Source organism: Pangasianodon hypophthalmus, chromosome 8 (genome assembly GCF_027358585.1).
Source record: "Pangasianodon hypophthalmus isolate fPanHyp1 chromosome 8, fPanHyp1.pri, whole genome shotgun sequence".
In the NCBI taxonomy this organism is placed as follows: domain Eukaryota; kingdom Metazoa; phylum Chordata; class Actinopteri; order Siluriformes; family Pangasiidae; genus Pangasianodon; species Pangasianodon hypophthalmus.
This window is the reverse complement of record NC_069717.1, coordinates 9,919,384-9,940,539: the sequence shown is the minus strand read 5'-3', so window position 1 is coordinate 9,940,539 and position 21,156 is coordinate 9,919,384. Positions and strand designations below refer to the sequence as shown.

The 21,156-nt window shown below is 40.2% G+C and overlaps 1 protein-coding gene across 2 annotated transcripts in view; it reads right to left on the bottom strand.

The window, feature by feature from the left end:
• tafa3b (TAFA chemokine like family member 3b) overlaps positions 1-21,156 on the bottom strand; it is a 111,104-nt gene that overhangs the window by 55,365 nt on the left and 34,583 nt on the right. Inside the window, exon 1 of one of the 2 annotated variants that reach the window (XM_034306371.2) lies at positions 9,224-9,612. The exons of the other annotated variant lie outside the window; for it this stretch is intronic. Within the exon in view, the coding sequence (XP_034162262.1) occupies positions 9,224-9,303 (80 nt within the window). The 5' untranslated portion in view covers positions 9,304-9,612. Of the gene's footprint in view, positions 1-9,223; positions 9,613-21,156 lie in introns of those variants that run through there. 2 annotated transcript variants of the gene reach the window in all.

The window sequence follows — 21,156 nt, the reverse complement described above, 5'->3', positions numbered from 1 at the left end:
GACATACTTCCATTACTCGCTAGTTATGCTATAGTCTCATAGCTGTAGTGCAAAATTGAAGAAGATGGAGGAAGCTTGAGGGACCAAACATTAACATTTATAGTATTTAGCAGACAGCATTATCCAAAGTGAAGTACTTGCAGAAGTATTTTGTAGTCTCCGTCAAAATAGGTCAGGGTCTAAGGGTACTATCAAGCTAAGACTCAGAGGAGTTACTACAATGATGTTGTACAGCAGCAAACAGTACAAGACAGGGATGTTTTTTTTTTTTTTTTTTTTTTTAAATTAGAGCTCAGTTAAGTGCTTAGTGAAGATCTAGGCCTTCAGTCTTGGTTTGAAGACAGAGAGTGAGTCAGCTGTTCAGACAGCTGGAGGATATTCAGTAGAGAGAAAATTCTTTATGCAAGTCTTACTTGTATCTTGAGGGACGAGGGGTCAAATCCAGTCAGTGTTTTAATGAGGAACGATTTTTCAAGAAGGTTGAAGAATGAAGAATGGTTTTTCAAAGGAAAACTATTGTCACCACTCAAAACAAAATGGTGTGTCCAGGTTTCTATACATGTCTTATTCAAGGGGGCCTCACCAAATATAATTTAATCTATCAATTGTGTAAAATAAATGACCACATAATGACTATAGTGGATTCATTACTCTGTGGTTTCTAACACTGTAGGGATTTTGCTAAAAAATACTCACAGGGTTAAACAAAATGAGCTTTATAGGATTTGTTACATTTGCATTTATTGCATAAGAGTAATAAATATGTTAGAGATGTAATTTGAGGTCAAAACCAGGGTGGCAATTGAGGTGACAAGGCTTAATCCACCCTGTGCTATCTATGTGTCCCTATTTGCTGTGCAAAAAAATAATATAATGTGTTTGGTTTCATGTTTTGCCATTCGATGATCTTAGTTAAACAGCTACACCTGGAGCTCTGCTGCTTTCTCCATCATAAATGCACAGTCATGCACACTGTCTCTCTCCACTCAATCTGTACCACAGGATCATCTCTGAGCACATTTGTTTAGCTTCAGCTTTATACCCTCTCAGTCTCGGTGTTTGTGTGTGTGTGTGTGTGTGTGTGTGTGTGTGTGTGTGTGTGTGTGTGCGTATGTGTGTGAGGTTTATTTATCTTTGTGCTGATTCTTTGAAGCATGAAGAGATGCACCTGAATCACAAAAAAAGTGATCACTGCTACAGCTCCAGAATTCTTTATACATTATTCTGATCCTTGCAATATTAACAAAATGTTTCAGACTATATTCAGCCTGCAGGAAGCAATCAAGAGGTGAATAAAAGTTTTTATCTGTAGTGTTTATTATCTGCTGAGCTGGCTTACGGGCTGATCTTTGGGAGGGAGTTTCTGTTGGTACGCCTAACTGCTACTGACAACACTACTCGCCAACGTGCCTCACTGAGCACGCTCAGATGTCACTCACCTTCCTGGCAAGGGCGTGATTGATAAAGAAGCTGACAATACCTGCCTGCTAGCATCTTATCACACATACACACACACACACACACACACACAAAAGATCCTGTCTTAAAGAATCTCATCTCACCTTGCAAAGAACAGGCACAGAGTCAGGATCATAACCTCTGAACACACACAGCACACACACAGAGACACTTCCCAGTTCAAAGTAACACCGTAGAGTTATATTTGAAACTTTCTCCATCTCAGGGAATGTTTTTCTCTTCATGCTGATTACAAAGAAAAGCCCACATTTGACACACACACATACACACAGCCTGATTTAACACTTCTCTATCCAAGAGGAAGTGAGGGCTTATATACTATAAATTAGGATCATTGGTATAAAATTAGATTAATATTCATCATGCAAGATTTAAAATTGCACTCAATTTGAAACTCAATTACAATACGCAAAGAAAAGAAGGGGACACACAACACTATCTGAGACCACCAGTATCTGAGACTACCACACAGGCCCTAATCCGCTTTAAACCCAGATTTTGCTCACACTCAGTCCCACTGATGCAAATAGGATTGACCCGCAGCTGATTTCGGACCACATGTGTCTTGGTCTGAGTCGGAATTCTTCCTGATGATCTTCTGCCTGCTGGTAATGAAGAAATCCCTTGACGTGCTGCTCCGTCGCACCCTCTCGCTCACTTTCTCTCACATCCTCTCTATATTACGATAGCTTCCGAATTAATTTTTGATCAGTCCGTCATCTCTGAGGAAAGTCGCACAGGATTTTCTAATTCTGAATCATTGCTCTCTTTCTCTCTTTCTGTCTATCTCTCTTTATATAAGCAAGAAAGAAGTGCCAGACCAGAAGGATCCCAGCTGGATGCTGCACAATGCAAATGACCAAATTAATCATTTTAGCGGAGACCAAAGGAGCTTCTCTAGCACTGACGAGTTCCCTCACTTCAAAAGTAAACCACAGAGAACACACAATAGTCATGGAAATAGTAAATATTAGAATTGTAATATATTTTTACCATTTGGCTGAAGAGAAATAATTAACTTAAAGAATTTTGAGTTGTGTCCAAATTAATGATAATTTGATGAAACTATACAAAAAATACAAATTCAATATTATACAACACAGTGGTGTCTCAATACGATACATTTTTTATTATAGCAACAATAAGCACTGCCTGAATATATGCCTTAGGTTTCCATTTTCAATTGAACATTCAACATAATAAAAGTGAAATAATTGAAACTTACTGATGACTTATTTTTTTTGCACGCTCCATTCAGACTCTTTGTAGCATATAATGAAACAAAAGCTGTGCATTAGAACGTAAAAAAATTAAACATGGCTAATTAAACATTAGCTCTCTGATCAGGCTTTCACTGGTGTACAGGGTTGCCAGATCTCAGCAAAATTTCCACCCCAACTATTTCTCAACAGCCACACATAAAAATCCTGAAACAAGCCCTACAATTTTTCAACCCACAAATTTCTTTCAAAACACCCCCGATTAGGTGTAAAGACTGTGACCCTGGCAACCCTCCAAATGTGACTCAAGGGAGAATGTCTGAAGTCACACAGCTCTCTGTACTGTAGCTCAAATGTGTTTTGAGTGTGTGTGTGTGTGTGTGTGTTTTCAGTACTAGTTTGTTCATTCTGGTGCGGAATGTGCCACATAGCCTGATACTGCCATCGCTATTCATGTTAGTACTCCAGCAGGTGCATGTCATGTTAATTTTTTCAGATGTGCACAACTGACAACTGAAGCCAAATGAACGCAACGATATGTGCAACAGTCATCTTGCATATGTGGAGTTATGAACCTAGCCTGTAAGTGTGTATGGCATGTTTTTATCTCCTGGTGGGACAATTCTGACGTTGTGGGGATATTTAGCTATACCAGTTTAGCCCATGAGGGAAAAAAAAAAACCTGCATTTACTTATTAAATGATTTATTTTTATTTGTTTAATTTAACTAAACTGTAACTAAAAGAGGCAAATGATTTGCTTCACTGAGGGTAAGGTTGTGTTTAGGTTTAGATATAGACATAGAGTGAATTAGTTACAGTAATAATTATGTCAATGAAAGTTCTGCACAATTCACAAGTATAGCATGTGTGTGGTGGGTGGGTAGGTTGTGTTTATTTGTAAGTATGTGTGTGTGCATGTGTGCTATATCATTAATGATTTAGCCGCACAGATTCTGGGGAAGGGGGAAAAATTTGCAAGCTTTTATGAATTATTGAAGGTGGAGAGAAGTATGTCACTGAGAGACGAGAAGAGAAGAGAAGAGAAGAGAAGAATAATGCACTCTCTATTTACTCGATGTAATTATACACAACGATAATTGTCTGTATTCACACTGGTGACATTCCAGTGGTTTATATTTGTGCCAACAGAATGTGATTACCACTGATTCTGCCTAATGTCAGAAAATGTGTTTGCCCTTTATTACACACATTATCATCATCATCATCATCATCATCATCTCTATGAGCTTAATTTATAAATGGTTCCTCATCAGCTATTTTTTCTCAAATCACACACTATCAACTTTCCCAACCATGGCCTGCTTGCTATAATATGCTGCCATTTAAGCTGTGTAGTACATCAATAGCACTTGTATTTGATCATCTAAAAAGACCTCAGATGAACGTGGGAGGTTCCTGTGAGGAGGCACTTCTCACGCTCAGAGAGCAAAAGCCTGCTTCAAAGCCATCCTACTAATTTCTCATCAAAGCCATCAGTAGTGGGATTTATCAACATTTATGCTTTAAGGTCCAGCAGGGAGCATGCTTTCACATTCCTGTTGGCGTGCTTCATGAGCTGTGAGAAACAGCGTGAGTGTGGAAAGCTTTTCAATAAACTGTACCATGCCCACTGCTGCAGTTCTTTAATTAATGTCAGCTGCCTGGTCACCAAATTGGGAAGGCTGGAGGAAGGCTAATGACTAGTACATTGTAGTAGAAGTGTCTAAGTGTGACAGCGAGTGTGTGTGTGTGGTTATGAGAGTGTATGGCAAGCGTGATTGTAACAGTGAAAGTACAGGTGTGGCATTGCATGAGTGAGGGTGTAGTTATGAGTGTGTGAAGAAGTGACAGTGAGTGTGTGCAGTAATAAGAGTGTGGGTGTGGCAGTGAGAGTGTGGGTGTGGTAATAAGAGTGTGGGTGTGGCAGTGAGAGTGTAGTTGTGGCAGAGTGTGTGGGTGTGGCAGTGAGAGCGTGGGTGTGGCAGTGAGAGTGTGGGTGTGGCAATGAGAGTGTGGGTGTGGCAGTGAGAGTGTGGGTGTGGCAATGAGAGTGTGGGTGCGGTAATGAGAGTGTGGGTGTGGCAGTGAGAGTGTGGGTGTGGCAATGAGAGTGTGGGTGTGGCAGTGAGAGTGTGGGTGTGGCAATGAGAGTGTGGGTGTTGTAATGAGAGTGTGGGTGTGGCAGTGAGAGTGTGGGTGTGGCAATGAGAGTGTGGGTGTGGTAATGAGAGTGTGGTGTGGGTGTGGTAATGAGAGTGTGGGTGTGGCAGTGAGAGTGTGGGTGTGGCAGTGAGAGTGTGGGTGTGGCAGTGAGAGTGTGGGTGTGGTAATGAGAGTGTGGGTGTGGCAGTGAGAGTGTGGGTATGGTAATGAGAGTGTGGGTGTGGCAGTAAGAGTGTGGGTGTGGCAGTGAGAGTATGGGTGTGGCAATGAGACTGTGGGTGTGGTAATGTGAAAATTTTTCATGACTATACCAAATATTTTAAAGCAATGATAATCAAAAGCCTGTAAAATAGACACCCACGCATGTAACATTTATTCTCTTGCTCTTTTTCTCTGTCGCTGGTCTCCTTTTTTTAACACCCACATAAAGAAACAGCTCTTTTTATAATGAACCTCTAAAGGAATTTCATGCACTATTTTCCCTTACAAGTGGCTCTGTTCTTCTTTTGTGGCCGCATCAGGATGACACATAAGCAGGATCATATCATTCTCCAACACAAAAAATGACAAATAATTATGAAAATGCACACTGTATGCAGTTCAAGGCAACTGGCTTGTATCAAGGTTTTGCAAATTTCTGACCATTTTGTAGACTGGTTGTATAAACGTAGTTGTTATACTCACCAGGGTCTAAAAGCACCCTTAAAGTAGACAACTCAACCAAGGTACCTAATTAGTAATGTGCCATGGGAATGTGGGTGTGGCAGTGGGAGTGTGGGTGTGGTAGTGGGAGTGTGGTAATGAGAGTAATGAGAGTGTGGGTGTGGTAGTTGGAGTGTGGTAATGAGAGTAATGAGAGTGTGGGTGTGGTAGTTGGAGTGTGGTAATGAGAGTAATGAGAGTGTGGGTGTGGTTGTGGGAGTGTGGTAATGAGAGTGTGGGTGTGGCAGTGAGAATGTGGTAATGAGAGTGTGGGTGTGGCAGTAAGAGTGTGGGTGTTGTAATGAGAGTGTGGGTGTGGCAGTAAGAATGTGAGTGTGGCAGTGGGAGTGTGGTAATGAGAGTAATGAGAGTGTGGGTGTGGCAGTGAGAGTGTGGTAATGAGAGTGTGGGTGTGGCAGTGAGAGTGTGGTAATGAGAGTGTGGGTGTGGCAGTGAGAGTGTGGTAATGAGAGTGTGGGTGTGGCAATGAGAGTGTGGTAATGAGAGTGTGGGTGTGGCAGTGAGAGTGTGGTAATGAGAGTAATGAGAGTGTGGGTGTGGTAGTTGGAGTGTGGTAATGAGAGTAATGAGAGTGTGGGTGTGGTTGTGGGAGTGTGGTAATGAGAGTGTGGGTGTGGCAGTAAGAATGTGGGTGTGGCAGTGAGAGTGTGGTAATGAGAGTAATGAGAGTGTGGGTGTGGCAGTGAGAGTGTGGTAATGAGAGTGTGGGTGTGGCAGTAAGAGTGTGGGTGTTGTAATGAGAGTGTGGGTGTGGCAGTGAGAGTGTGGGTGTTGTAATGAGAGTGTGGGTGTGGCAGTAAGAGTGTGGGTGTTGTAATGAGAGTGTGGGTGTGGCAGTAAGAGTGTGGGTGTTGTAATGAGAGTGTGGGTGTGGCAGTAAGAATGTGAGTGTGGCAGTGAGAGTGTGGTAATGAGAGTAATGAGAGTGTGGGTGTGGCAGTGAGAGTGTGGTAATGAGAGTGTGGGTGTGGCAGTGAGAGTGTGGTAATGAGAGTGTGGGTGTGGCAGTGAGAGTGTGGTAATGAGAGTAATGAGAGTGTGGGTGTGGCAGTGAGAGTGTGGTAATGAGAGTGTGGGTGTGGCAATGAGAGTGTGGTAATGAGAGTGTGGTAATGAGAGTGTAATAATGAGTGTGGGTGTGGTAATGAGAGTGTGGGTGTGGCAGTAAGAATGTGGGTGTGGCAGTGAGAGTGTGGTAATGAGAGTGTGGGTGTGGCAGTGAGAGTGTGGTAATGAGAGTGTGGGTGTGGCAGTAAGAGTGTGGGTGTTGTAATGAGAGTGTGGGTGCGGCAGTAAGAGTGTGGGTGTTGTAATGAGAGTGTGTGTGTGGCAGTAAGAATGTGGGTGTGGCAGTGAGAGTGTGGTAATGAGAGTAATGAGAGTGTGGGTGTGGCAGTGAGAGTGTGGGTGTGGTTGTGGGAGTGTGGGTGTGGCAGTGAGAGTGTGGTAATGAGAGTGTGGTAATGAGAGTGTAATAATGAGTGTGGGTGTGGTAATGAGAGTGTGGGTGCGGCAGTAAGAATGTGGGTGTGGCAGTGAGAGTGTGGGTGTAGCAATGAGAGTGTCTCTTCTTTGTCTCTTCACACAACTGATCACTGTTCACACTAACATTAGTGGGGAAATAATCACTGAATAATTCAGTCAGTTCTGTAGTTGGTTAAATTTCTTGTTCTTAATATCTTTTTATTACACCATTTAAAACATTTTTGAATGTTTTATTTAAGTGCTCTTCTCTGTTTCGATGACAGTGGGACAGAGCAGGAGCATTGCTGACATTTTGACAGCCGGAATCTGATTACAAACTGAATTGATTAAGCATAGTTCAGTTTCGCTATAGTATGCAACTATCCAACAGCAATCAATGCGTGAGAAAAACACTCTTAGCCAGCAAGGTTTTAGAAAGACTGACTGCATTTACCACTGCTTTTGTTCAACTGGCTCTTTATTCAACATGATCTTTACAGGAATATATTTATGGGAAATCTTTAACCAAATATTTTTGTCAAAAACCTGATTTTTCATCATTTATTGGCCAGAATTTTGCCGCAACGATATTTGATGCGTTTTCTCAAACTGCCACACGTCATAGAGAGAAAACGTGAATTAACCTAAAAATACATAACGAAGTATTGAATATTTTTTTATTATACCACAGCACGGTTGAATTCTTGAATCTGATTGGTCAGAAGGTGTGCATTACAGCAAGGCTTGGACAGTATTTATTCAGCTGTAACATGAAAAATAGGCTTACAATATTGCACTCGTTTTAATATGTTATTGTTTCTATAGTAACAGCTCTTCAACAGGGATATATACGGCGGATGCTCCAGATAATCTAAGACTAATAATAAAAGTTAAAAACATGTTGTTATTTAGCAAAGTAAGAAGTATATTCGTTGATGTGGTGATTTTTTTTTTGTTAGAAGACATTTATTTAACATTTAGAGAAGGAGTCTTGGTTGAATCTGCTTTGCAACAGTTTTAGTGCTTTGCAAAGTTTCATTTCTCCAGCACAGGGAAGTCTCTGGAAAGTGGAGTTTATAGGTTTTTTTTGTAAAATGGCTGCGTTTTTTTGAAAGAGAGAGGCACAGAGAGAGAGAGAGAGAGAGAGAGAGCACAATCTGATGGAGTGAGTGAGAGAGAAAGAGAGGCTGGTGAGGGAATGATTGTTTATTGCAGCTATAACATAAGTGAGGAAATAACTTGTCTCTTGGACATTCCACAACTCTAAATCTAATCTATAAACCCTTAAACTGTGCAACATGTTATTCATTAATAAATTAAACATTGTAGTCTTTGGCAAATCACCGTGGTACAAGCAAAATAAAACACTCCAGACCGTGTGGTTATACTTGTGGTGTTGTGCTGCATGAACAACTCATTCACACTATAACTGCACAGTCTGTAGTATGATTCCTTACTTTGTGCATACAACATTACTGTATTAGGGCAGGAGGTTAAGATGCTGTTAATTGCTCCTAATTGTTCAGAAATGGCCTCATATAGTAACTTCATCATTATTCAGCATTATTCAACAGCATTACCATGAGAAAATATGTTTAGAGCTCTAGTTGTAGCTGTACTACAGAGCAGACTACACTGCACTGCACTCGTTATAGAGTGTGTTTGACCACAGCGCTAAGCATCAAACACACACACACACACACTTCTGCACGTGTCTCTTCTGTCACCATGTCTCGCATGTGTCATATCCTTCCTGTACCGCAAATTTGCATGTTCTCTCTCTCCCTCTCTCTCTCTCTCTCTCTTTCTCTCTCTGTCTCAGACAGTCTGAAAACCGTGTTATGCATGTCAGGAAAGCAAGGGACAACAGGAGAATGGTAATAAGTGAACACACACACTAATGAGCCCCACAACAGAACAGCACAGAAAAAGGTCATATCTCTCTCTCTCTCTCTCTCTCTCATACACACATACACACACACACCAAACATTGCAACCAAGTGTGACACCCATATTACATATTACAAGCTCGAGTATATCATCTGCTTATGGATGCGTATCCTCAAAACAACCACACTCATTTTCACACACATTTTATATGCACCAGTGCGCTCTCTCTCTTTCTCTCTCTCTCTCTCTCTCTCTCTCTCTCTCACTCAGTCACTTACTTACTCTGTTTCTCTCGTTTCATGTTCATCTGTGGTATTGTCCCTGGCAAGGTGATCCTCCCAGAGGAAGGCCGATTGGTTCATTTTAGCCTGACGGATATTTTTAATTACAGACTCAAATTAACTGTTAATGGCATAATAAAATCCTTGCCATGAGTATTCATTTACATGGAGTGGCTGGATCTGAGGGAGAGGAAGAATGTGTGTGTGTATGTGAGTGTGTGCTCCTGCTTTAAAGTACTTTCAGCTCCCTCTGGACTCCATAATGATCATGAGCTTCCAACAGACGGGTTCAGATTACAGCTGTCCTGCTAATGCCATCAGTAACTGATGCATATTCACACACACACACACACTTCCACCTCCTACCACACACAGATTTTGTACAGTGTTGCAGCTTCGGATACAATTATGGATTTTTGCAGGCTAATACATAATATTGTGTTTTCCCTGACTCATATGTTTAGTTTCTGATGATCAATATTAATTTTGTGTAATGAAAAGCACACACAGACACACTGACACACACACACCGACACACACACACGCAAAGACTCCAGTAGTGAGCAAGAGAGCATATAGAATATGGTGATGACAATTCAATGACCTCATTCATCATGCTTGCAGTGTATGTGATTAAAATCGCATAAAGTCTAGAGGTGAACAGACTGTCTGGGTCACTGGAGGCATTTAGATGTGCCTAGTAAATGACTCTCCACGCGACTTCACACTCTGTCTAGTGCCTGGCTCGTGCAAACATTTAGTTTAGAATCAGTCAGATCAGTCAGTTAGTCAATTTCAGATTCTTACCACATGGAGTTCCAACACATGGAGTTTTGGGCTGGAGGAAAATCTGAGAATATACCAGCAAATTGAGTCCAAAAGAAAAACACCTTAAAGTTCTACTCCAGCATTTTTTAAATCTAATCTCTATCTACTGCATATGTAGCCTATGTGTGATTACTATGCACAAAATTTTGTAACTTTTTTCATTTACCCAAAATTTATTTATAATGAAAATCTAAGGGCAGTTGCAGGGTGAATCAAATTCTCTGTGCAACATACTGTATATATTTGCAGAATGATTTTATGAGTTCTCTAAATATGTTCGTCCTTTCAGAAAGGAAACTAATTGTTCAGAAGAAAGAATCTGTGCATATGCATTACCAGTGTACATGTGAACCTTTCCTCAGTGCCTCAATTTTTGCCTGACAGCACATGCATACTACAAAACTAGAAAGCACAAGTTACTGAAATTACATTTTACAGCAGTAGGTAGCATTGCTGCCTCACGGCTCCAGGGTCGCTGGTTTGATTCTGAGCTTAGGTTACAGTCTGTGGGGACATTTGCATGTTTTCTCTGTGTCTACAGGGGTTTCCTCCAGGCTCTCTGATTTCCTCCCACCTCCCGGTAGGTGGATTGGCTTCACTAAATTTCCCCTTAGTGTCAATTTGTGTGCACATGGACTGGCGTCCTATCCAGGGTATGTTTTCGCCTCACACCTAGTGTTCCCAGGACCGGCTCCAGATCAACAGTTAATCCATCAATAAAGTGGTTACTGAAGATGAACGCATGTCAGGCTTCAGTGTTTGAAGATTTGACTAGAAAACTAGTTTAGAATCTCTGCTGTAGTATTTTAAACTCTGATACAACAATTGCCTTTAGGATTCCATTAATTTCAAGTAAATGGGTTTTCTATTCTTTTCTCAGTACTGTCTAAATCAGTACCAATTGCATTATTGCTACAGATGCAGGAAATAGTGATTAGGTTGGGGAAAAAAAAGCATTTCCTTAAAAGCACAGAAAAGAAATCTAAAAACTAAGCACTATGTGATGCTCGCTAACAACTAGAGATGTAAATAATAGGTCAGTCAGGTACTATAGGCTAGCATGGTCCCGGCAAAGGAGGGCATTATCATTCTCCAGCAGGCTTCAGCAACAGTACACACTTGACTCAGTATCCAAAATGTGCTCATGCTTTTTCCTAATAACGACTATGTAATAGTGTGTTTGGTAGCAAATAATATCTTGTATGTATTAAGCGGTTTTGAATGCAGCCACAGCAGGATGTTTCCTGAGGAGACATGGCTGCTTCCCAAGAGAGCACACTTGATGCCACTCGACTTCCTGACTCAACGGATGCATAGATGCCAATCAGAGACAGGGCAAGCATGAGAAAACCACAGAACCGCTGCTCTGAAAAAAATACACTAAAGATGTGGAGGATGCTGGGCTGGAAGAGAAGACCAGAGAATTAATTAATTGTTCCTTGTGAGTTTCTTTGTTTGTGTATTGGTGTTCACTCTGGTGTCACAAAAGAAAGAATCGTCTCAATTCCAGATGGAACTGTAACGAGAACGTCTTGCCCTCTTCAAATGCAGAATCACACCAATTCACCAAGAACTGTGGAAAAATAAAAACAGTTTCCAGGCTTTTTGCCATAATTAGACCTTGTGTGCATCAGCGAGGCAGAACTATTTATTCTTTAGGGAGAAGACAAGGCCTCCCAAGTGTGACTTCAGCCTAAAGGCTTGATTGAAATGAGTTTCAAGCAAATTACTGTATGTCCCTGTTACTTCCCATAAGTGAGTGGTGGTGAGCAAGTGAATAAAGAAGACCTTACAAAGCAAAACAAGACTAGGTCTTAAAGCACAATAAAAACAAAACGCTACAAAAGCCTCCTGTAAAGCTACTTCAAACCAAGGATGCTCTATAACACCATTCTCTGTCTTGTCTTCTATTTCTCCCTTTCTATTTTTTTTACCTTCTCTCTCTCTCTTTTTCTCTGCGAGTCAAATGCTCTTAAGCCAAACTGCTTTGGTGATTAACTGCACTGTGCCCCAGACTGTGTGCTTTTACATCCATTCATAATCTCACAGCCACTGAATAATAGCCACCAATGAAGGAAATTAATTGTCTAGCTGTGAGCAAAAACGCTTTACTGTCTTTAATTAATTATGGGCTCATTTTCATAGAATGCTAAAATACTTAATGCTGCACTCTGAACATCACACACTTCACTGATAGCACTTGCTATCATGCAAGTAATTTAACGAACATCTATTTGGCTCTTTAAGATATGCTGCAAGTCTATAACCTTGTTAAATAACTGCAATAAGCTTTAGTTTACCAAACTTCACAGGAAACATGCTTTCACAATCAAATGATAGGAATGAAAAGAAAACGGTTTTAAAGTTTCCTTTAAAATAACACCACCACCAAGCCCACACATGTGTTGTCATTTTATGTGAAATGTATTTAAAATGATTTATTAAATGTGAAATGTCAAATAAACACTTGTCACTGAGGAGATTAATAGTATTGGTCGGTCCTTTTCATTTTGGAAATGTCACCAGGTTGTTAAGATTTGTTGCCATTGATTTCCATATCTGTGGAGCAAAGTCAAGGCCTGCATCGCGATAGTGGTTTAAAAAAAAAAACTGGGTTACTTCTGGAACAGAATATATTATCACAGGTTACATGATCAAATTGGAAGAAGCTCTAATTTCAATATTTTACCATTAAGATGATATTTGATTGGTTGGCAAATATTATATTCGTGAGGCGAGAGTACACCTTGGACGGGATGCCAGCTCATCAAAACAGATGCATTCACATACTCATTCACACCTAGGGGTAACTGTAGCATAGCCAATCCACCTACATGTTCTTGGGAGGAAACCAGAGAACCAGAGGAAACCCACACAGACATGGAGAGAAACTCCATACCGAAAGTAACCCAAGCTGAGAATTCAACCAGGGACCCTGGAGCTATGAGGTGGCACCACTTACCCACTGCACCACTGTGATGTCAAATATTCTGTTATAATTAGCTTTTTCCCCTCAAACAGTGATGTACTATGAATCATCCCAAAGCAACTGATATGTACAAGCTGATATGTGAAATGTTGACGCTTTGGTCTCTGATTACTGACCAAAGAAACAATACAGCTTTGTAACAAAATAATAAAAATAATGATCAAATAAATCCACTCGTATAAATTACAAACACACATACACACACATTTTAATGAGAGGGGAGAGTTTGATCAGGGCCTCTGTGCCATCAATGTCCAGCCTCCAGGGTCTCAATTATAGTTGTACACAAACACAGAGATCTCAGACCCTGGTAACTTGGGCATCTACATGTGTGAAGTGTATATTTTATACACACACACACACACACACACATATATATATACATACATGTATATATATATATATATATATACTGATTCCAATTAAGTAGCCAGGAATTCAGGCATGTGTTTGTGTACAATACGTGAACAATAGATCCATGAAAGCTGGTAATTAATAAAGTCCAAGTGATCATTAGGGAAATTAGTGAGTTTCTGCTGTTATTAAACACCAGTACTTTGAGTGTTTGACCAAAATGAAGCATGCAGGGGAACACAGGTATTCAGTGCCAAATGCAACACCAGCACTACATTTGGAAAGAGTTAATAATGTAGTGATGGATCCCACAAAGGCTGCTTTGCCAGACCCCTACAAGGCTTTTACTGTTAACCATAATACTCATGTCTCTACCCGGGATCATTTCTGGACTCGTTCAGAGGATGGCAAGTTCATCAATGGCTTGTTTTCATACAGATACACGTATGAGTTCCTTCCAAAGTGCAGCTCTATACACGTCTGCTGTGTGTTTTAGCAAAAAGGAAAGACAATTGGTATAATTCAGCATTTTTAAGTGTTTATTTTTCACCTGAGTTCTTGTGAAGTGAACCCAAGACCACAGTTTTCAGTTCCCTGGACTGCACCTGGGTTTAAAAACAGCTTTCCCATTTGACCAAATGTACCAGCCTTGGATTCTGAAAAATGTGCAAGAATTATGCTTGTGTACTGCAGTTTATGAAAAGCAAACTTGTCACAGCTTGGAGACTCAGCGGGAGCCGTTGAGCTGGCTATAGCTCACCTTTGGCCACTTTACAGTTCATGTGTGACCTCCTCGCTTCATGGTTCAACAATGAATTATCAGATTGACCCATGCAACTGTGTGATTTCTAGAAGATAGGACAGTGGTCTAGGAGAAGGGCCCTATACACAGTAGCAGTATGTGTGTGTCTGGGTGTGTGTGTGTGCGTGTCTGGGTGTAGTGGTGTTGGAAATGGCTACGGAGGGCTGGCAAAAGACGTCCTGTTCTACCTAGATAGTCTATCAGTGTTGCTAAAAATAAAACACACATTCATGTCATCCGCCTGCAAGTCATCCTATTAAAATCAGGCCTTAATTCTAAGATACATTCTATACTCAGCTAACAAGACTCCCTCCAGCCCCTACACACAATATGCACACACACAGACACACACGCACACACACACACATAAGCACATACATACACACATAAATGTTGGCCAGTCTGCCTCTCATAATGAGGGTGTCAGCTGCGATCGTGCCTGATAGCTCTGTGGCTGATAGAGGTCTCTCTCCTATCATCTGCACATTCTACCTGTTACCACAGTGATATACAACACACAGAACAGGAGAAGGCTTTTAGATACACAGACGCATCAAGATCATAGTGTCTGATACACATGCTCACACACGCCCAGACTGATATATGACATCAGTAAGAGAGCGAGAGACAGAGAGAGAGAGAGAGAGAGAGAGAGAGAGATCTGGAGCTTAGCTGAGGTCATCGAAAATGAAAAAAGAGAAGTCTGTCCAGTATGACCACACGGAATGCAGGCGTATAAAAATTAATTCCCTTAATCTTTACCTATACATGCTGCAGTAATAGTGTGTCAATATTACACATATGTAGTTTAAAGTCCATAAAACAATTTCTGACTTTTCCACATACACTCATGAAGCTATTTTAGGCCCACTTACAGTATATTGCTCATTATACCACAGCAGGGTTTAATTCTCAAATCTGGCTGGTCAAAAGGTTGTAACATAAACAACAAACTTACATTAATGTGCTGGTTCTAATACATAGTTGTTTCTATAGTAACAGCTCATTCACAGGGACTTGTATGGCAGATGCTCCATATAATCTAAGCCTAATAAAAAACAAATGAAAAAAAAAACATGCTGTTTGATAAAGACAGAGATGTATATGTACGGAAATGTATATGTAATATTTACAGAAGCAGTCCTAGGTGTCATCACTTTGTAACAGTCGTGGTGCTTTGTAAACTTTCCGAGCACGGGGAAAAGTCTTCAGGTCAGAGGTGTTCACGTTTTCTGGTTTACCTGTAACATGACAAGCTGTGTTTTTGTCTCATTAACTTCAAGGAAAAAAAGGAGATGCAGGTGAGGGAGCAAATACTCCTCCGCTTCGCATCAGTCCATATCACACCACCCCGGCATGGATTATATTATTTAAACTGCATTGTCTGTTGTGTGTTACTCAGATATTTCTTAAAACATATTCAAGCCCTTTAAAGTAAAACAAGTTAGTGAGGATTGACCACATGTGCTCTAGAAATAAGTGCATTTTGTTCTATAGGCAGAGATGACCTACTGTATGTATATTTTTGGTATTATTGGTATTATTAATTAAATATTATAACATTATTAACTGTAGTGAATTGTTAACTGTTAAGTGAATTGCCCAATAGTGACTGGGGAACAGTTTATTATTTTTATTAATATCATTTTAACATATTTATTATTCACTCCGGTTGTACTGTTGCAAATGTACAAACCGTTATTAGCTATGACACTGCATACATTAGAGTTATTAGAGCAGAAAAGACTTGTGTTGAAAAAAAAAAGATATAACAAACCATTCAGATGAGAACCAATACCCTGAACTTTTGAGGGACCGGGGTTCTGCTACTTAACTCTACCCCTTTTTAATAAAAGCCAAACCAGAAGGCAGGCATGTTCACTTTCAACTGAGGGGTGGGTCGGTTAAGGGACGAGAAAGGTTGGAAAAAGGTTACAATTTACCTTACAAGCAGCAGACTGCTTTAAAATTTCAAACGGATTGTTTACACAGTAAAGAGGGAGTTAAGCACGATAAAGCATAAAAGCAGAACAAGCAGAGGGGACTGTTTTTTCTGCAACCTTTTATCATGTTTTTTTAACACACACAAAGGTCTGGACAATGGCCAAGGCTTTGTTAGCATCAGCTTATTTGCATGTTATTTACATAAGTGAGAGCTCATGTCCATATCTAATTGAATCTATTTCCTGTAATTAATTTTCAAAGAAAGAGCAAGATAAAGTGAAGGACGTGTATAAAAACATGTAAGAGATCAGCTCACTATGTATGGATCAAGGTCACATTTAGCACTGAAGATGCAGACAGGGTGTGCAGGGTGTGAAGTCATGGTCCTGAACACATTAGTGCTTTCCATGCTCGAGCATGCCTGATGAAAGGAATAAGCTAATTATCAGACTATTCAGGTGTGTGTGAAACCCACAGTGGTGTGAGGCTGCTGAATTAGAGGTGTTCTACAGCTCATACTCCCATTATGGTATAGGATGAGTCAGTGTAGTTTGTTTCAGTGTAGACTAGAGGTTTTAATCCCACTCCTGTCTACTCCCAACGGAATTCTGACCAATCCCACCTGAAGTGGCTTGTATACTTCAGTGGACATCAGGACTATGTCACCGAGAGCCTAATGCTCCCAGTAAGGCCACCCTTGGTGAACAGATCTGAGAGGAGAGGCCAGGCAAAGAGCGATCCTAAAGACCTCAATTAATGGTCCCTGCCTGGATTAGGGTTACTCCTGGAGTCAGGCCTGGGGTGGCGTCCGCAAGTGACAATGGTTATCGGATATCTCCCATAACCCAGTCGGGTTCAGCCTGAAATGGTGACATGTAGAAGCTCACTACTTGCAAAAGGAAGGTTGGGGGTCAGGTGCAAGGCCAGTTGGGCAGCAGGCATATGATTGACTTAATTGTTTCTATTTCCCCACAATATAAATTATAAAGTCATTTAATCAACATCAACTCTGACCAGGACAAAGCAGTTACTGAAGGTTAATGAATGAATGAATGAATGAATGAACCCCAATTTTTACTGAGCACCATGATGCATCCAAAAAAACTCCCGTGTTAATTAACATGATCTTTCTTGGTCCCACAAGCTTCACATCTGACCACTCGCTCCTACCCAAATGAAATTAAAAACTGCTCAGTCTCACAACACCTTTGTTGGGTCCCATGGAATTTCGGTCCTAACACACTCCTCTAGTGTGGGTAATTTCAGTGTGGACTCTTTCAGTGTATGTTGTTTTGGTGTATGTTGTTTTATATTGTAGACTGTTTTGACGAAGGTTGTTTTTATTGTATACTGTTTTGGTAAAGGTGGTTTTTACTGTAGACTGTTTGGATGAAGGTTGTTTCATCTGTAGCCTGTTTTGGTTTATGTTATTTTATTATAAACTGTCTGGGTGAAGGTTGTTTTATTTTAGACTGTTTGCTGTAGGTTGATTTATTGTAAAGACGACTCTTTTGGTGTATGCTGTTGTATTGTAGACACTTTTGGTGTAGGCTGTTTTATTGTAAAATGTTTTGGTGTAGGTTGCTTTATTGTAGACACTTTTGGTGTAGGCTGTTTTATTGTAAAATGTTTTGGTGTCAGTTGGTTTATTGTAGACTCTTTTGGTGTAGGTTTTATGTTGTAGTCTGTTTTTGTGTAGGTTGTGTTATTGTAGACTCTTTTGTTGTAGGATGTTTTATTGTAGAGTGATTGGTTGTAGGTTATTTTGTTGCACATTGTTTTGGTGTAGCTTGGTTTATTATAGACTGTATAGATACTCAGTTTAGTTTGTGGAGTTTGTATCAGTGTGTGAATGAAACAATGTGTCATGATCCTTCCTTCATATCATAGTTTCTGTTTTTCCACAGACTCACACAGACACACAGACACAAGTGAGTCTGACGATCTACAAATATCCTAAAAGTTTTGGCAGCCAATTTCAGGCTCTATTGTGTATATCTGCTCAGATATTCACATCTTATCTTCAACTCGGCTCTTTGGGAGGAAAATGTAAAGTTTTATGGTGCAGTAGGGAGCATATCCCCTGAGCCACAATCACATGAAGTCTAGTATAAGATGTGTGTGTGCCTGTGTTTGTGCATGCTCTGCACTTCGTATAAGTGTGGCTGTGTGTGTTGTATGTACCAGTCTGCTTCCAGGATTTTCCAAAAAAAATCTCTTCCTGCTTTATACTCAGTGCAATCTGAGAAACTTTCTCCACCCAAACAGAATGGGTTCCCACTTTGCTGCTTCTTTCTTCCTCCCACTATAATTTAATCTCCAGCATCTCCTCCAACGCAGCGGCACCCGTGTCTGCCTGCAGCCCAATTTAAAACAATCTCTGCAGAGCATCGATGATTTGAGAATATATGAATACATCTAGCATATGAAAGAACTGCAGGCCTGAGTGTTTTATGAAGGAAGAAATCAGCTTGAGAGTTACTCATAAGAGATTTAGTCACTGTGCAGAAGCACTTTCTTCACCGAATACAGCATTTATTTCACAATTATTTAGAAGACTGCTTGATCATTTCGACTTTATTCAGTTAAGTTGGTATTTTTACTGCATGATCTGTTTACCACTTGTGCTACACAACAACTTGGTGGCCAGAGATGCACCCAAACTCATTTTCACAATTAGCTTCGTACTGTTATCTAGAGCTTCTGTGGTGAATTTAACACTGCCTGCAAAAGACTGTTGTTTTTTCAGCCAACTGTATTTGGTAGAGGTGATGTCAATGCTACCAAAATACCAATCATAATTAGTGATCTGCTTACATCAGCTCCACCTTTACCCCAACCACAGATCTGACGTCTACATTCTCGCTCTGGCTCAAACTGCATTTATTTAGAGTTTTTTCCATTTTATATACACTGTAACAATCCACATTATATTTTTGTGTGGTAATGGTTAATAGTTTTTATTTAAATGGTGAAATAAATGAGAATTAGCAGAGTGGCTACACTACGATTGGGATAATCATGATCTGCACGTAGTAAAGGTTACAGTTAAAATGCTGTTATTAAAAATACAGTTTCTGACAATGGATTTTGTATAATAAAATGTATATGTGTTTTTATAATAATTACATTAATAAACCTAATTACATTAAACATAGAGAAATATGACAAAGTTAATCTGGTCTTGCCATGCTTGACCTGCAAAATTCATGATTCTAAATGGAGTAGGCAATTAAATATATGACAGGAAAGCTCATTTAAATCTATTTTATTAAAGCAGACATGATACACACACTGCTTCTGCATGTTGCAGTTCTATGCTCTGCTGAGCAGCACAGCTCTTTAAATTAGCTGGAATAGGAAGTAGCAGTGAAGCGCACACAACCTGCAATCGTACCTGATTCTCTCGCTTTCTGCTAGCACCATGCAACTATATACAAATCTAGGACTTTAGTTATAATTAAATTGTAGTTACGAATATATTTCCTGAAGCTTGGCTGACAGGAGGGGAATCCAGTGTGGTCTTCCGCTTGTGACCTATCCACCTCAAGGTTAGACATGCTGTGCGTTCTGAGGTGCTCTTCTGCTCACCACGGTTGTATAGAGTGGTTATTTAAGTTACAATAGCCTTCCGGTTAGCTCAAACCAATCTGTCCATTCTGCTCTGACGTCTCATCGACAAAGCGTTTCTACCCACAGAACTGCCACTCACTGGATGTTTTTTGTTTTTTGCACCATTCTGTGTAAACGCTAGAGACTGCTGTGTGTGAAAATCCCAGGAGATCAGCAGTTACTGAAATACTCAAAACAGCCCATCTGGCACCAGCAACCATGTCCTGGTCACTGAGATCACAATTTTTCCCATTCTGATGTTTGATGTGAGCATTAACTGAAGCTTTTGACCTGTCACTGTATTAGAGAGAGAGAGAGAGAGATTTCTGTCTGCATTATGTTATATGTAAACCTCTGTCATTAGCTTTAATGAACTCTAATTAAACGGCAACATGCAAGGATTCCCCAATGAAGAACATGTCAAAACATCAGCAACGTGTTCCTGCCTGCATGTAAACACACACACGCACATAAACACACACACAAGCTAATCAAAGCAAAGTTATATATAATCAGGCAGAAACATGATGAGACAAAGAAGCCGGGTTTGGTGATTTACAGGAACAGAAACTGTTACTATCATAGAGAAAGGCAGGCCAGAATACATGATACAGTTTCTGAGTTTAAATTTATGCAAAGAAGAAGTGAAGTTTGATCTGAATTTTTTTCAGATGTCAATCCTAGTCAACATGGAGGAAACATTTTTTCTCTTCAGATACCTATCTTTTATCTACACAAAAAAATACCACTCATATGAAGACAGCTATTACAGTAGCCATTGACGTTTTCTTAATTATATTAATTATTCCCCATAGTGTGATAAAATATTATTGGATCTGTGTTGAATCTCTAAGAACACAAAACTAAAACCAAAAGTTTCTGAAAACCATGATGTACAGGTTTCTGCTTTCATCAACCTTTTACTATGACCCCGGAGTCTCTAATATGAAATTATTGATGAAATATTCTTTTACCTGACCCTCTCTAAAGCAATAGGCCGCCCCCACCCCAAATTATGATCTCTCTGACTAGCCACTTGTCATTAATAGCACTAAGTGCCGATGATTATTCAGACACTCTTATTTCGAGACAGACTGGAATTATTAGAGGCTTCACTGAATTCCACACATTAGGGCAAATGGAGAGTAAATAATTTTTAGAAGCCCTCTCCCAAAGGGATGAAATGTGACTGGAATGCAGCCATCTTTGAAAAACGGCTTAATTTCCCCCTGACTGTGAAAAGGCTATAAAATCCCCACAATAGCTTTCTAACGTCAAACAATTAGCTCTGTTGACACATTCTCCCATTTGACAGGAAACAGCCTCTTTAGTGTGTGTGTGTGTGTGTGTGTGTGTGTGTGTGTGTGTGTGTGTCAGCATGCTGCAGAAGCTCATTACACTACTG